The 18,489-nt window shown below is 37.4% G+C and overlaps 1 protein-coding gene across 1 annotated transcript; it reads left to right on the top strand.

Moving 5' to 3' along the window:
- Positions 1–11,480: 11,480 nt before the first annotated feature.
- LOC145681705 (uncharacterized) lies at positions 11,481–16,472 on the top strand. Its single transcript, XM_081753321.1, has 2 exons — positions 11,481–11,901; positions 16,150–16,472. Exons 1-2 carry the CDS (start codon positions 11,481–11,483, stop codon positions 16,470–16,472), a joined length of 744 nt encoding a protein of 247 aa, XP_081609447.1.
- Positions 16,473–18,489: the final 2,017 nt, after the last annotated feature.

Below are 18,489 nucleotides of genomic sequence, written 5' to 3'. Positions count from 1 at the left end.
TCTTAGTTAAAATATTTTATGAACACTGTCATAAAGGCCTATGCTGTGATGAAGTAAAATATACCGGTACTATAATGATAAGTTGGGGCTGCCCTAGCTCAGTCGGTAACACGGCTGACTTAAACGGAAGAGAAACGGGTTCAAACCTGAGTTCAAACTAAAAATCCAGTGAGTGTGCTGCACCCACAGTATTATTTCTGTGGGTGCCGGAGCACCCACGTAGTCGATGCGCATGCCACAATACACATATGTGAAGTAACTTTCTTACAAGTACAAGAAAAGTTAACTTAATTCTAAATCCAATTTCCTGGAATTTGACGAGTTTCCTGTAGCCACAAAATGAAAAAAGATCCTGAATAAGTATTTAGAATACATTTTTTAACGTTAATGAAGTAATTATAGCAAATTACTTTAATATTTGTTGGCGTAAATGTAAATAATAATGACGCAGGAGTAATTAGCTATCTCCGGCAGAGTTATCCTACAACAGCTGAATTCTCTCAAATGTTCTGCCTAATACTGTATCTTAAATCAAATCTTAAACCAAATCTTGAAGTCAAATCTAAATTACTGTGAACGTCAAATAATAATAATAATTTTCAAATGTGGGAATTTAATTGTGTTTGTTAGTAATAAAACGTTTAAATTTCGAGATCATCACTTCATGGAATACGTAGATGTTTGTGTATGGTGTTATTTACTATTCACGCTATGGAATGACGACTAAGTTAATTACCGATTGGAGAATCAACACCAAACCTCACGAATCGATGACATGTTTTTGTTAATATGGATTTTAACGAATTTTCATGAAAGAAAATAAAAGTCTAATTGCTTGAATATAAGTTGAATGGAAATAAGTTATATGAAAAACGACGTTAACAAATAGTTATAAAGAATAAGGTAACAAAATAATAAATGGTTAATACGAAATAAAGAAATAATAAATACATGAATAGGAACTACGAATATACGTATGAATAAATATAAACAACAAATAAATAAAAATGATAAAAATACATAAGAAATCTAAATGATACATATTATCGTGTATTCAGGGAGTTTCGAAACAACACCGACAACGCTTGGGAGATGATTCCTGACACCAAGATAAGACAAAAAGTATAGACCATCCTGGGTGCACAAATGCTTCCTTTCGGAGCTATAGGCTGCCGAAAACATGAAAAAATGAACTTTAAAGGTCGATAGCTCCAAAACTATGGGACCTATCGTAGTCGGGTCAAGACTTCAATTAGGAAGTAATATGTGCCCTATCTAAAAATACATGTTTCAGAATCCGAAGGTACTTCCACAACAATTTTTATAGAGGTAGTTGATGAGTACTTCAAATTATATGCCCGTAGCCCAACTCCCTCTATAAAAATTGTTGCGTGATTACCGCAGGATTCTGAAACATGTATTTTTGGATAGGGTACATATTAGTTCCTAAGTGACGTCTTGACCCGACTACGCTATGGGCCTTTAAAGTTTGTTTTTTCATGTTTTCGGCAGTCTATAACTGCGAAAGGGAGCATTTGTACACCTAGGTTGGTGTATACTTTTTGTCTTATCTTGGTGTCAGGAATCACCTCCCAAAGGTTGTCGGTGTTGTTTTGAAACACCCAGTATACACTAAGCTACAAGATACGATGAAAGCTAATTATCTCAAGTCCATGCATACATCAGAATATATTCTATTGTTAGTTGCCTGAAATATCTTATTTTCTAAAAGTCATCCACTATATAATCCGACGCGATTTTTCTAAGTTAGATCCGAAACTAACAAGTCATCAAAGAGAGAGAAGTCTAACAAGGAAAACCAATTATTTATGACCATGACCAACATCTCAGAAAATTAAAGATAAATTATGATGATGGAAGATAATGGAATTATAGAAAAGTGTGAAATGCTTTTGTCGGATTCAATATTCAAAACCGAGAGTAGTAAAAATCATCTTTTCCGTTTTTTTTATGTTAATCACTATAGAAACAATAGGAATAGATAATTAGAAGCGGTTTCCAGCAGGATACATTCAATCTCCTTTAATCTCTCTATTACAACTGGAAGTGACAGAAAATCAAGAAGGGTTTAGCAGTGACCAGTAGGCTTATAGAATAAAAACAGTAATAAATAGAGAAATGATTTTCTGCATTCGGGTTAAGAGCCCCAGGAATACATTTGATCTCAATCCTAACTCTCTACTAAAATCGGAAGTGGAAGAAAATCCACAACAACTTCCGGTTTAAATATTGATCTATATAGAGCAAAAACAATAGGAGAAAGAGAGAAGCGGTTTTCTGGAATCGGTTTAGCGTTATAAGGGTAGGTACCATCTTCTCTCTTAGCCCCTGTTCAAAGTCGGAAGAAACATAAATCAACCACTTTTGAATTTAACGTTGAGCGTCATAGAATAGAAGTGCTAATAGATAGCGCGAAGCGTTTTTCTGTACCAGTGTTGCCAACTCACTATGTATGAATCGTTGTTTACTATTTTGAGCCGTTAATTGACTTGGACTCCTTGTCTTTCTAAAACGAAGAGGTATCTGCCCCATGTTTAGGACCGTTTTGATGACAGCAATCATATGCTAATGTGTGGACGTCTAGTGCTATTTGAAAACATAACACTTTGTACCAGGTTGGCAACACTGACAACCCAATAATCTCAAATGTTAATTAGTTTATTCTCTATGTTAGTGTAAATGCATTTTTGTACAGATATAATTCCACTTGGTTGTATTATTCCTGTAATTTTGAACATTTCCATTCACTTTCCCATAGTGAGTCATTGGAGGGACTCCACATTTGAACATCCTGTATCTCGGAAACGAAGCGGCATCCGACCATGTTTATGGAACATTTACACTTATTTGGATATCCGCAATCACTTCGTCACTTTTGGATATGCATTTTTGTTATACCCTGTATATATGTGTGTGTGTGTGTGTGTTGTACAGACCTTGGTGAAAGTTAGTTGTAAACCTGGGACCCCGCAAAAAGTTCCCAATCGCGCCCCGCTCCCCGCACCATCTAAGATCGGCCCTGCTAGGATGGTTTCAATTATTTCACTTTGACGGTAGAAATAAGGAGAGGGGGTATATAAAAATGATAGAAAATCACCGATATTAGTGTAGAATCCATAATTTTCTGGGTCGCTGAGAAGAACAATGATACTTTTGATACCGTTTAAAGGTAAAACTAAATTCAGCCCCACAACTTGAGGGAGGGAGGAGGAGATATAAAAAATAATTAAAAAATGACCGACATTAGTGTCAAATCTATAGTTTTAGGAGTGCTAAGGCGAACAGTGACACTTCTGATGCCGTTTAAATCCAAATTCAGCCCCCATTAGTACTCCTAAGAGAGGATGGTGACATGTAAAACTAATTGAAAATGAGCGATATTAGTATCGAATTAATAGTTTTTGGGATTCCTAAAGTTGATTGGTGACAGTTATAGTATCCTTTATGTCCAAAATGAAACGCATTCTCCTTGTGCGAAGAACAGAAATTCTGCTGAACTACAATGTACTCAGAACCGGATTTAGGGGGGTGCACCGGAGCACGTGCACCCTCCCCCCTCCGTTCTGATTATTCACTATCTAAAGTGAGAAACTGGCAGTGAAAATAGTAATACCTTCCTAAAATTTCATGTCATGTTTTCGTTTCGGGCTTAAAAGAAGCGGTTTTGCTAAACACAATAGTTCCTCATACTGTTACTCATACACATCACAAATGTCTAAAGGCATTTTAAAAATTTTTAATTTGATTCAAATGTCCTTATAGTTATTGGTGCAGCCCCCACTCAGAAAATCCTGGATCCGGTCCTGAATGTACAGATACTTACTCTTAAGTTCCGAAACGACATAAACAGCTTTAATAAAAGTTTCACTTGTATAACATATTAATTTAAGCAATCAGATATTAAATATTATGTTGAAAGAAAAAATGAAGAAATTAAATAATAAATTTCAATCTAATAAATATTTCTACAGTTGTATGTACTTTAGATTAGTGAATTAGTGAAATTACGGTTCTAAAATTGTATCTTCCATATGGAACGTCGTAGCTGGCTGTCACAGTCGAGCGGTTTAATAGAGAGGCGATAAAAAAGACAAGTGGCTTTCGCGACCACTCATCCTCTCAGGAATGCAATATGCTTTTACTTCATTATCATAATTTATTCCTCATCGTCTGCTTCATCATTTACTTCATCAGTAACGTAACTAAGGGTGCGTGTTACACTCCCTTCCCGGCGCGGAAAAGTATCGAAAGATCTCTGACTCTTCCCACGTTGATGAAGACATATAAAATTTATACAGCAATAGAAAATTAATTAACCTTGGACGTTCCATCTAGCAATCCAAACTATACAAAAAAAATGCATATAATTATTAATATACTGTGATGACAACGCCCAGTTTAATTTTATTCTCATTGTTACCAAGCAAAAAAAAAAAAAAAAAAGTAAAGTGTAATTCATTCTCAGACATGCAAGGGCTGGATAAATTCAGCTATAAAAAAAAGAAAAAAAGTAGTTTTTCCCATGGCATTTTTGCCTGGATTGTATTTTGGCTTTTAAAAATATTCCAATTTTGGAGGAGAGAAAGCAGTATGTTTCCACCTTGTTTTTTCCAGCTACCACCAAATACCATTTATTTACTGCATCCTGAACAGAAACTCCTGAAAACATTCAAAAGCAAAGAAAACCAGTCATTCGATATTAAAAAGAAAGTAGAAATAGGTGAACGCAGTGGATTTTCAAGATCCAATGAATTATTTATAGACTTGTTAGATTAACATTCAATGACCTTTTTTAAGTAAAATTTTAATAGCGTTAGGAATCACTAAATATGTAGCATATTTCATGAAACAAAATCGTCATTTAAAATTTATAAATGAACTACAACTTTGTTATAATTGTATATAACATCTACTGAGGCCGCTAAAATTCGAGGAGAAAAAATTTTAAACCCTATCCATAAGTTTCTTATTACACACGCATACACACAAAAAGACATACTTGTAACACTAAAGAAAGAAGGAATTTTGTGAATAATGATTTTAAAGTAATACCATCTCCAAAATCGCCTTTTATGATCTTAATTTCCTAAATTTAAATCTATGAAGTTTAGAACAAAATGTCTTCCGAACAGTGATCGAGATGTAACCAAAGCTCTATACTTAAAAGAAAAGAAAATTTCCGTATATGTTTCTTTGTTTGTTGTATTTTCTCTTGCCTGACAGATTGGACTTAGATAACCAGCAAACACATATATTAAGATGTAGAACTTCCTAGTTCTTGATAAAATGATTAGACAATCAAAATGACATTTGGGATATGGTTGTTACATAACATACAGTTGCTTGCAACAACTGCAATACCAGTTTCAACCAATCAAGACGGCTAGTCCGGACTGAACATAAGTGCTTAAAAGTACTAGATATTGTAAAGGCAATTTTTAAAAAAATCTTTTAATCCACTACAGGGAAATAAAAGTGGGACTTAAACAAGAAATTCAGAAGAAGTGAAGGAAAGCGAAAATTTCCGTTTTCTCCCCTTCCAAGCTTCCTTTTATGAATAGAAAAAACCTCAATCGAGGAAAAGCCTGCGTTTTTGCACCTCTACTCTCAGGTGAAAATTATTGAATACTAGCTGAAATACCCGTTCTTCGCACGGGACAATAGAATCATGGAAAATATTTGAATCCGTTTTTCCCTTAGAATATTTATTTCAATAAAAGTGTACTGATAGAAAAACAGAAATAACCTCTTTTTGGCATAAATATTGAAATACTCTACCACTACAGAATACATCTTTTATTAAATTGATATAAATAAAAAAAAAACCTCACCTCAGAATGGGTACTAACTACCTTCTAAAAGTCATTTCAAGCTGTCAGACGTTTTCCCGCCTCGGAAACCATGAAATCGACACTAATCTGTCATTTTTAACATTTTATTTTTCATCTACCGCCGCCTCTCCACTGCCGATGGGGATGAACTTGAAATTAAACGACTTGTTCATTTCAGTGACCCCAAAAACTATGTATTGCACACTAATATCAGTTATTTTGCATTATTTTTACATGTCACTCCTTGCAAGTCCCACCCTTGGGGTGTCTCATTCCCACACCAGATTGAACGTCATTTGTCTACCATGTTAAAGTTGTTCCAGCATTTCGGAGTTACGTTGAAGTATACATTTATACATATATACAAATATATAAATGTGCGAGCAAGTCCTTTGGCGTTGCCCCTTTATATTCCCAATTCAGCTGACATGCTCATTCATGCCTAAACTTGGGATTAAATGTTATCGTGATTGTAAACTAATAGGTTTATGTTAAATATTTGAATCCCAAACTATGGATTCAACACTAATCTCAGTCATATGAGACATTTTGTTTTCACCCCTTCTTACCCCTTGGATTTTAATGCTATCGGGAGTGTAATTTTTAATCTCGGCAACATCGAAAACTATGGGGTCGACATTGATATTGGTACTTTTCGACTATTCTTACATGCCAACCCCTTTCCACCACCCGAGGGGTGCTAACGGGGGTTACGCTCAGACTTAAATGCTACAGGGAGGTCATCGACCATGAAAACGATACTAATATCGACCGCCTTTGATTATTTTTTTCGTGTCAGCAAGTCGACACATGGATAATAACGGAGGCTGAACTTGGACTTAAAGTTCGGAGAGTGTCGCTATTCCTGTCAGCGATCCCGAAAACTATGGACACTATAGCAATATCAGTCGCTTTCTATCATTTTATATGCTACCTTCTTCCACTCTCTCTCTCTCTCTGTACGTGTACTGCGCGATCTTACTCCTATTAGAGGCTAAATTTGAACTTAAGGATCATCGGAATTGCAACCAATCAACTTACGGACTCCGAAACCTATGGATTCGATACGAATAACGGTCATTTTTGATAGTTTTACATGTCCCCCCCCCCGATGTTATAATGGGAGCTGAACTTGAACTTAAAAGGTATCGAGAGTGCCACTGTATTAAATAACTATGTATATTATTATTATTATTATTATTATTATTATTATTATTATTATTATTATTATTATTATTATTATTATTGGGTTTCCTCTCCAGAAAAGCCTAACAGCAGGAAAGAATGTGGAAGAGGCTAACAACTTTACCAAATTGTGGTAGGAGAGTAACTTGATAATTTGTATTATTATTTTTTCTTTTGTTATGTATTACGAGGGCTATCCAGAAAGTAGATTACGTTTTGGAATAAAAAATCAACAAAGTATAGGAAACAAATTTTATTATATACAGATGAAAGCCACACACAAATACTACTTTTCGACATAGTCACCATTCAAATTAAGGCATTTATCGTAGCGATGTACGAGCTTGGAAATTCCTTCGTCGAAAAATTCGGCCGCCTGCGACTTCAACCACTTCGTTACCTCTTCTTGCAGCTGTTCGTCATCATCAAAACGCTGCATAGCCAGCCACTTCTTCATTGCTGGGAATAGGTGGAAGTCGCTCGGTGCCAGGTCGGGACTGTACGGCGGATGAGGAAACAACTCCCACTGAAAAGATTCAAGAACTTCACGCGTGACATTTGCCGTGTGGGGCCGGGCGTTGTCGTGAATCAACAAGATCTTAGAGCTCAACATTCCTCTGCGCTTGTTTTGAATTGCTCTTCTGAGGTTTTGCAGAGTTTGGCAATACCTTTGAGCGTTTATTGTAGTGCCTCTTTCCAGGAAGTCCACCAAAATCACACCTTTTCTGTCCCAAAAAACAGTCGCCATCATCTTCCTTGCCGACATTGTTTGCATGCATTTCTTGGGTTTTTGGGGAGAACCTGTGTGCCCCCACTGCATTGATTGCAATTTCGTTTCACAGTTCACGTGTTTCACCCATGTTTCGTCACCAGTAACGATGCGATCGAGTAAAGAGTCACCATCCTTATTGTAGGCGTCCAAAAAGTGCAACGCTGCAGCCATTCGCTGATTTTTGTGGTCCTCTGTCAAGATTTTTGGAATCCATCTTGCACAAAACTTGTGGTAACCAAGCTTTTCGCTGATGATTTCGTGCAACAAACTTCGCGAAATTTGTGGAAAACTCAAAGAAAGTTCCGTTATTGTGAACTTTCGATTTTCACGGACTTTAACATCGACTTTTTCGACAAGTTCGGCAGTCACTTTGCTGGGTCTCCCACTTCGATCTTCGTCGTGAACATTGGTTCGGCCATTTTTAAATCTTATGACCCACTGTCGCACTCCACCTTCAGTGATAATGTTGTCCCCATACACTTCACACAGCTGCCGATAGATTTCTATCGGTTTACAGTTTTTTGCTGTCAGAAACCTTATTACTGCACGCACCTCGCAGCTCGCGGGATTTTCAATTAACGCAGACATTTCAAACCGTCACAGTATCTTAACGGAGCACAGCACGAACCTCTCACTAGCACGGCTAGATGCCGACTGAGCTGCGCAACGCTCTGACCCCAAGATGGCCGCGCTAGCCCCGCCCCTAGCGGACACAGACGAAAACGTAATCTACTTTCTGGATAGCCCTCGTATTATAACTGTTTTCTTTTTCTTGTATGCATGTGTGAGACAATGGAAGTTGTAGAGAGTAGCAAAGGACACCTAAACTTCTATATGAAGGAATTATATGTTCACAACAAACAGAATCCGAAAAAAATGGATCCAAGTATTGGGTAACTGTTACGAGGTGCCATAAAATTAATTCATGCAGAGGTAGCTTAACAACCAATTCTGGTAACATACAGTCTTCACATCTACATTTTTTTTTCATTCCAAGTGTTGCAGGTGTTGAACTTGAGAAAAACAAATATCAATGCAAAAAGAGAAACAATGCAAGGGAGGAGCTAATACCAATACAAAGATCTTTGAAGAGATATTTCTAAATACAAAAGATATGGGCCTTGATTTTGTTACCGGTGCTCGTTCACCAGAAAGTGTACTTGGGGCGAATTGAGTTCTAACCAGGGACCCCATGTACTAGAGTTGAGCTTCTACCCCCTGCGTCAATGCTGCACCCTCAGTATAAGATTATTGAAATAAATGTCCTTGTTAGGGTGAATTTTAGAGAATAAAAAAAATGAAATGAAATCTTTGAGTTTTACGTCCCACGGTTATGCCGGCTAGGCTAAAGGAGACGGTAATTATGAGAAATGAATGAAATGGTGGAATGATGAAAATGGGATGAAACGGGAAAACTCCCAGAAAACCCACGAGCATGGTGTTTGTCCACCACAAAGTCCACACGGTGCGAGGTGGATCGAACCAGGGACCCGAAGCACAGCAAGTGAACGCTCTATTTAGAGAATAAAGTGATATATAATAATAAAGTCTATAGAACGCTCTTTTCTGGTTTCAGAAGTCTCTGGTTCGATCCTAGAGCACCTGAGTTTCTGGTGGTTAAACACCATACTCATGAGTTTTCTCGGAGTTTTTCCGTTTAATCCCATATATTTATTCCATCAAATCTTTCATAGCCATTCACGTTCATTAATCATCCGTCTAATTAGCTTAACGGGCTTAAGTGTGGGACGTAAAAGTAGACATAACCTTTTATTTCATTTCACACAGAGAAAAAAAAATTATGTAACATACTTAGAAACGTATGTCACATGTATAAATCCTGTAGTTATTAGACATAACGTACGATGATATGTAACATCCTGGATCAAACGTATAACTTAAAATGTATGTTTTATAATACTTTGCATATAAGTGCGGCACGTGCATATTAGGGATGGCCACATAGTTCCGGTTCCGCGAGGAACCGGTTCTCGGAGATCCAGTTTTCAGAACCGGTTCTGGAACCGGTTTCGGACCTAGATCCGGAAACCCAATTCCAGATCCGGATCTTAGGAACCGGTTATAGACCTAGATCCGAAAACCCGGTTCCAGAACCGGATCTAAGGAACCGGTTCCAGATCTGGATCTGAAAACCCGGTTCCAGACCTTGATCCGAAAGACCCGAAAGACCCGTAAAGGAGGCACAAAGTTCAACTACAAAACACTGCAAAGAGGACCATGCGCTTGTGCCCTCCCCGCCCAGACCCGCTTGTGCCCCAGAAGAAAAATTGGTCCAACAGGTGGTGTTTAGCCAAATGAGTTGGCCAATTTGCCTGTTTAGCCAATGAGTTTGCCAGTTACCCAGTTTATTTAGCCAAATAAGACAAGCGGCCGTCGCCTGGGCGCCTGCCTGTCGATTCCACCATTTCATCTAGCACACTGTTCACAGCCAGCCAGCAGCTCGGGTATAGCGTAGGGATGGTCACAAATTTTCGGTTCCAGCGGAACCGGTTCCAGACCTGGATCCGAAGAACCGGTTACAGACCTAGATCCGAAGAACCGGTTCCGTTGAGACCCGAAAACCGGTTCCACCAGGAACCCGTTATGGCCATCCCTAGTGCATATCTATACGTACTTTCGGTATGAAAGAAAAAACTGTACATAGACGGTAAGGACGGTATACAGATGGACGCATATAAATAACATATAGGTGACGTATGTAACATAAGTATACGTATATAATATATAAAAGGCTGTTAGATGTCGACATCCTGCTGCGGCATCATGTAACATCTAAGCTGGAAACATTTCAGTACGTATGCAACATACGGATAACATATACACCGTACTGATTTCCGTAGCAAACATACGGATCCCGTATATTTGTACAATATACCGCTATCACGATAACGGATGTCTTTCAGTGCACGTTCATACACACATACACACATACATATATAGATTACTATAGCTTTTGGTGCTCGGGGTCTCGGGTACGATTCCACCTTATTTCCCGACTTATTTCAACTTCGTGTGCAGTGAAATTTTTAACGCATTACTTTGGTTCGGGTCGATTCTACTTTAAACTGAAGTCCACGTTTCGTATAGCCTCAGCACTGAGAAGAGACGTTAAAGTTGCATAAACAAACAAAATAAATTATCACCAACATATTGGATATCTTTATCTAGTACAATATAATAATAAATGTCTAATTATTTTAAATCATTAAACTCAAGATATATATGTACACTAAGTTCATACCAATGAACATAAGCAGAAAACTTAGAAACGTGATAATTTTCTGATAAATAATATTTTTACCGTTGATGTTCTTTCAACAAATAATAATATGCATAATGATAATTATTTTATTAACAATTATGTATGGATGGATAGTTAAGTGAAATTTTTCTTCTGTTATTAAGGTCAATGTCGTATTACCGTAGGAAAATGTGAGTATGTGTTAATAAATATGCTAAATTTGTATACATTTGTGTAGTTTCTACACTATAATGAATACGTTTAATGCATTATTAGGAGAAATGAGAGAAATTACTAAAGAAAAAAATCATATAAAACTTTCACTCCGTATAAAAGGAAATCTGACCTTTACATCGAACATCATTCGGATTAAACTCATCTCTCAGGAACATCCGTTCAACGGCTCAGTATGTGTTCTAAGAAGGTATTTGTGATTTTGTCAGCGATTGCAGTCTCCATAGTGACAGGTGTAACTGTTGAAGATGACTCCATTCAGGAGAAACAGATGATTAACTGTATCGAAGAAGCAGATTTACAATGTGTGAAACTTAGAGCTCTTGCTGACATATATAAGTTCATTAAGACAAGATCTCTTAACTTAATGGATGGCGTAACGTTGGCGTACTCTGGAGACAACAGTGAGGCTGTAACGACAAGAGCTCTTGCAGATGAAGGATGGGGCAGTTTCTTTAACTTCATTCCTCGTCTGTCCAAGGGACTGTCATTGAAACTTAACATCTTACCTGGAGGCAGCATTGTAGTATCTAAAAGCCAGAAGGAAAATGGACTTATTGACCTATCTTTCGAGCCACAAGAGGGATCCGAGGGTCGTAAGTAGATATTTTTAAATTTCTATTAGAAATTTAAAGCCTATTTATGGTTGTGTTTCCGTCAAGTAAGCAAGAAAGAAGTGAAAATCAACTTTCTGTCAGACTTTCAAAGGATGCTATGCATACCGGAAAGTCTTATCCAACGATTTTGCTAGTTCGTCCATTTGCCTAGCTGTAGACAAGTATTACAGCAAAAACAGTAACATATAACGAGATTTTTAAAAAAATGTTTTCAGTGTCCCAAGAAGGGTTTCCTTCCTTAATCATTTCACGACCATAGGTGGATCCAAAGAGGGGACACAGGAATCTTCGCCCCCTTCAACACACATACGCACATCCAAAGCAAAACAAATAGCAGTGCTGCACAAGCCTGGTCAGGGAGAAAACTAAGAATCTTTCGCCGCCGCACAGGGGTCCGTTTTGGATTCGCCCCTGTTTACGACATGGGACATATTTTTCGTTTGTTTAAATTGTCCTAAAATTGTGCTGGATGACTTTTTTCAAAAGTAAAATCTTTCAATTTTAACGTCCTGCGAATATGCCATTTATGCTAAGGAAAATGGATGATTAAGGCAAGTGAGTTATTTTGGTGGAATCTGTAGAATGAGGACGTGGGGGGAAAGAGGAAAACCCCAAGAAAACTCACGGACATAATGTTGTCCACCACAAACTTACTTCGCCGGGGATCGAACCAGGGACACCATGCACCAGACGCAATAGCTTTACCACTGAACTACGGTGCCCCCTTTCAATAGTTTAAAATTTTGAATGCTAAAGGTAAAGGAATTACCTAAACGAGCTTGAAAACAAATTATTATAAATACAAATTACTCCATAATAATTTCGAAATAAGTTTTTTTTCTTTTTTTAAAATAATTTTTACCAGTTACTTAAGGATTTGTGAAGTATAGTATACAGGAAACAGTATTATTGATACTGGAAACATTGTAGTTAAATACTATGCAGTGCAATAAAAAAAAAAACACCATAAGTAGAACTGCTTACGCGAATTTGTTTCACAAAAAGAAAAAAAAAACTTTTATTGAAGAGATTTATATTTATCTCAGACCATAACAATGTAACTGTTGAAGTAAGCAACGTATGACGACGATCTTTGGAATCTACATGTCTGCTTTAGTCTAAATAGTTAAAGATAATTCTCCTTGCCTACAATTATTATATTCCTGAAGGGGTTAATCCTCTATTTAAGCCGGAAAATGATAGAAATTCAACTTTTCCGGTTTCCGTGTTTATAACCATAGAACATAGACGGTAATAGATAGTAAGAAGCATTTCTTTATGTGTTCAGCATCCCAAGAATAGGTTTCACGTTTACTGTTATCCCTCTCCTAAAACAGAAAGAAGTTATCTGCTACCAGTTCCGGTTTCAATATTAATCTCCACAGATAGAAAACAGTTAATAGATAGTGAGATAATACTTTTTGATATGGATTTAGCGTCGACATTGTATGTTCCACTTTCACCTTTATCCTTCTATTCATACTAGAAGTGCTAAAAGTCAACTGCTTACAAGGTTGATTCCATACCTTGATAGATAGCGGAGGGATCTTCTGAAATATATTCAGCGTCCTCCTAACCGAAAGTGGAAGAAATCACTAACTTCCGGTTTCATTTCTGATCTCGTTAGAGAATGAATGGTCGTAGGTACCGAACTTTTTTTTCAATGTGAATTCAGTGTTCCAAGAACAGTTCCATTTCCGATCTTTTCCCTCTAATATAGTGTTTTTTCAACTGAAAAGCGTGCCTCCTGGGAAGACGTAAAGAACAGCAATGGTGATGAAAGCTAACTAACTCTAGGACCTATTGAACCAGTAAGTTCAATGCCTCCATTCCTCCAACACTCCATTGACTTCTATCCTTAGCCAGCTGGATCCAATTTCTACATTATATTCCCATTCCTGTTAGATCTATCTTAATATTGTCCTCTCATCTGCTCCTAGTCTTTCTAATGGAACATCCATGTATTAAGTTTTCTTTGCATTTACTTCTAAATCGTAGTCCTTGTATACACTTAATAAAATTTCTTCATTTATTTCTTTTGTTCTTCTATCATCCTCTATTAGATTTACACCATCAGTATACGCCATAATCTGGTGAATACCATTCAGCTCTAGGTTCTGGTTGCTATCTTTGATTTTCCTTATAGTGTACTCCAGTACGAAGTTGAATAATAATGGCGACAACGCATTTCCTTGTTTCAGGCCATTCTCGAAGTGAAACCTCATGCACAAGAATTTTCGTACTCGGACATTACTTTGGGATTCATTTTAACATATCTTAAATAATGTAACTAGCTTTCTCGGTATTCCACATTCTGTCGTACAATGTTTCCTTCTTAACCTAGTTGCAGGCCTTTCTAAAATTAATACATAATTCATGCACCGAGGTACTGGATTCCCGTTTTATTTCGAGTATTTGTAGAATGGTAAATATCTTGTCGTTAGTTGATCGATCTTGCCTAAATCCGCAATGATAATCTCCAATAACTTCGTCTGTGTATTGGATAAAGCATGCTAACAGAATGTTTGAGAAGGGATGCAAACTACTGACAAAAAATAACTACATTCGTAATTACAAATATTACAAATGTAAAAAAAGATGTTAAACTAAATATCGTAGAAACACCGAAGTAACTATTGAGTAAGAACTGCGGTTCTATTGAAAAGAAAGGTGGTAAAATAATAATGGTGGACTACAGTGGTATGCAGTTCACCTGGAAATAAATATAAATGGGTGTGAAGTAATAAAATGTTCAGACCAACCAGCGGTAAAGAGGGAGTGTAAAGTGTGCAGGGTTCACGAAGGGGGCACCAAGTAAACAAGGTTGGAAACCATATATGGAGTGAGTCAGTAGGTCGTGGGTCAAGTGGATCAAGGTTCGTGAGTGGCTATGTCAGTCGTGGATCAACAGGACGTGGTCCACTGCAACCCAACACCCACCGTGAACCACTGTGTCCCACCGACCCACTCTGCTTAGTCCATTGCAGAGAGCACTTACTAAACACTAGTGAATTTATCTACGTTTTATTTTCAAAGCCTCACTTTTCTTCCTTTTTTCATTTCTTCCTATTTGCTTACCTGTGGCGAGTATATCTAAGGGAATATAGAGATTTAGTCACTTTTGGATAATTATATTTCTAATCGTAATAATAGCAATAGGACTTAATACTTGGCTTTCGAAACACAGCCAAATTTTACACTGTTTTATTTTTATTATTATTTTTCAAGTTGCCCTACTTTACCTTGATTTGAGACTTTCAAATTTCATCCTGTTTTCCACTGTAGAGTATCTGTAATTCAACAAGGAAATAATTACATATGATAATTAAATTGAAATTCTTCGTAATATGGCCCATGACAAACATTTTACCATTTTATATCGTAAAAGGTCAAATCCACCGTTATTGTAACAGAGCGGCGCTTAAGCGATTGACCGTAGAAATTCAAACAAAGAGTCTTGTTTTATTACGAGTGTAAACTTTTTAGTCAGTAGATAGAAGAGCGTGGATCACGGGTCAGAATTGATAACGATGGGTTTTGGTGGGTGGTGGGTTACGGTAGGTCGTGGGTGACGGTGGGTGGTGTACCAGTGGGACATGGATCGAGTTTTTATTGACCCTGGCCATCTCGGAAACCACTGCTCTAAAGCAACCGGAATTAATGTGGCTATATCGTAAAAGTTCAATATTAAATATCCATAGTTTGTAAGTCTACCGTAGTATACCAAGGTGAAACGACTATCATTTTTTTCTTTTTTGAGCAATAAAATCAGAAGTAAATATGATGCATGTGCGGAGAATAAACCACGTCTGATGTTTCACATCTATATCCTGTAGACTAAGTTAGGAGCACACGTTATCGATAAGATAAAAGAATCGAATGGAGATAATAATGTAATCAAAAAAAATATATAAATTAATATAAAATCCAAAGATACAAGGATGTTGATTATAATTTCAACAGGATTTCTCTCCCTTGCCCCACTCCGGAGTTGAACCAATCAGCCCCGTGTCTTCCTGAGGTAAGATGAATTAAATTACATTTCCCCATTATACGTATTTCAGGAAATATGTCCCAGAGCAGTCTTGTCAAATTTTGATTCTCTAACTCAGGCCAAATTTTATGAAAGAAAGCCTGATTAAGTATGATTTTTTTTAAAAAATATTCCGCTAAAATTGATGGTGGAATCACTTATTACTTTTTCTTGTGCTCTCTTTATATTTTCAGGTGGTGAAAAGCGTAGAGTTATGATGGCAATGATGATGTTCTCAGGACTTTACACCACACTTTTTATCCTGGGGTTGGCTGCCACTAAATTCATCGCTTTCAAAGGAGTGATTATTGGAGCTATCGCCCTGGTTGTCTCTGTAATTAACGGTCTATCAAAGTTTTTCAACAACAAAAATAGAGGAGCAGCAGGTTATTATCCCTACGCCTATTCACGGAATGATGGATATGGCAACCTTGAGAAGAGCTTCACCGAGAACTTAGTCATCAGTGCTATAAACAAAAACAAGGAACAATTCGACGAACAGCCTAGGACGCTTTAACTGAAAGGTATGTATCCTATTTGATACACATTGTAGAGTAAACTATGTTTCATTCTCAGTGAGGGGAAGCTTTTTCCCTAAATCATTTCACCATTTTTGACATAAACATCGAGAAATATAAAAATCAAATTAAATCTTCCAGTTTAATGTATTAGGCTAAAGTAGATGGATGCATAAAGCAAATGAATGACGATGGAAGAATTGTTGGAATGAGAAAGAAATGGGAAATGGTACCCCGAGAAAACCCACGGATACGATGTTGTTCATATTTCCTGCCACCTTAGTTGAACGGGGATCGAACCAGAGACCCCACACACTAGAGATAAGTGCTCTACTGCTAAGGTAAAATGAAATGAAATGAAATCTTTAGTTGTACGTCCCACGGTTATGCCGGTTAGGCTAAAGGGGAGGGTGATGATGAGTAATGGATGAAATGGTGGAATGAGGAAAGTGAGAGGAAACGGAAGAACCCCATGAAAACCCAAGAGCACAGTGTTTGTCCACCACAAAGTCCACACGGCGCGAGCTGAGATCAAACCAGAGACCCCAAGCACCGGAGGTGAACGCTCTACCACTGAGCCACCGCGCCCCCTCTATCACTAAGGTATCGTGCAAATAAGGAGAAAGATATAATTGAAAATCTACAAAGGGACAGTATTTCCCAAGTACTGTTGTGAATGCGAAAGTTAATTGTTTAACACCACGTTATGAATATTCTTCTTCTTGTTCACCTCAACCATAAATTGGTGGGCAACATGAACATTTTAAAAATTTTCTCTCGCTTGGGAGAGCTGTTTTATACTTTGGTAAGGCCTCTTCTTCGTAACTGCATCCAGATATTCTACCCTTGATCTTCCTCTTCCTGGTTTTCCTTCTACCTTTTCCTCTATCAGCACGGTGATCCAATCGGAGTGCCGAAAAAATTGGCCAAGCATTCTTCTTTTTCCTGTTATCTTCATGATCTGTCGTCCTTCATTAGCTTCCTTTAGTACGATTCACTCCTTTCCTTTCGGTTCATGATATACGCAGCATTCTTCGCCAACACCACATTTCAAATGCTTCCAGCTTGGATATTTCAGCTTTTCTCAATGTCCACGTCTCTGATCCGTAAAGCGCTACGCTCCATACCAGTATCCTAATAAATCGTTTACGAACGTCCAGTGACACATTTCTTGATGTTAGTAGTCCTCTTTTTCTATTGAATGCATGTTTAGCGTGCGCTATTTTGGAACTTATGTCTTTTTAACTTTTTCCGGAAGGATTTTCGAAATCAAGTTTTGCCGAAAATGTTTGAGGGCGAAGAGGGGAATAAATGATATATAGAGAAAATCAGCCCTATCTCCACAATACATCCACTTCACCGAATATTAAGTGATTTCTTATGTTCAGATGCATAATATAGATGGGAGAAACATTTCGTATTGGAAATTCGTACGTTGAAAAGCCGTTAGGGTTAGATACCTCTGGATTAGCCTAAACGAATATGACAATAGAAAGTGCAGTGTACCAATTTCTATTTGGAATTTTTTAATAGATAGGATCGAATAGTATTTTCCTCATAATGTTCTGGCTGGTCAGTGTATATTTCATTATGCATAACCCCGTCTTTCAAGTTCATCAGCAATGGTGGAGTGATTTCCATTAAAAAAAAAAAAAAGGAACAAACGATTGCAGAATGTAGCATACTTACCTGCGAATCCTTAGTCTAAACCAAGCAACAAAACGATGCAGATATTGACATGAACATCGAGCTGCGAGTGTGATAAGGTTCTTGATTTCACCTGTTCCGGTAGTGGTAAGACTCTCTTTTCAGAAAGCATTTCCCCACTACTGATGAGCTCAAATATGTTCGGTTCATTGGCGACAATAAAGTATAATGGTGGTATAGAAGAGCTATTGTTACCTTATGGGAAGGACTGAAACGTATGACGAATATAATGGCAAATTGGGAAATATAATGGGAAATTTGGAAATCGGTGTTTTGTTTGAATTCCCTTAAACAAATGAAAATGAAATG

This window comes from Thermobia domestica, chromosome 1 (assembly GCF_964235325.1).
Source record: "Thermobia domestica chromosome 1, izTheDome1.hap1.1, whole genome shotgun sequence".
In the NCBI taxonomy this organism is placed as follows: Eukaryota; Metazoa; Arthropoda; class Insecta; order Zygentoma; family Lepismatidae; genus Thermobia; species Thermobia domestica.
Note: the sequence above shows the minus strand (reverse complement) of the source record. Positions and strands in the feature narration are given on the sequence as shown.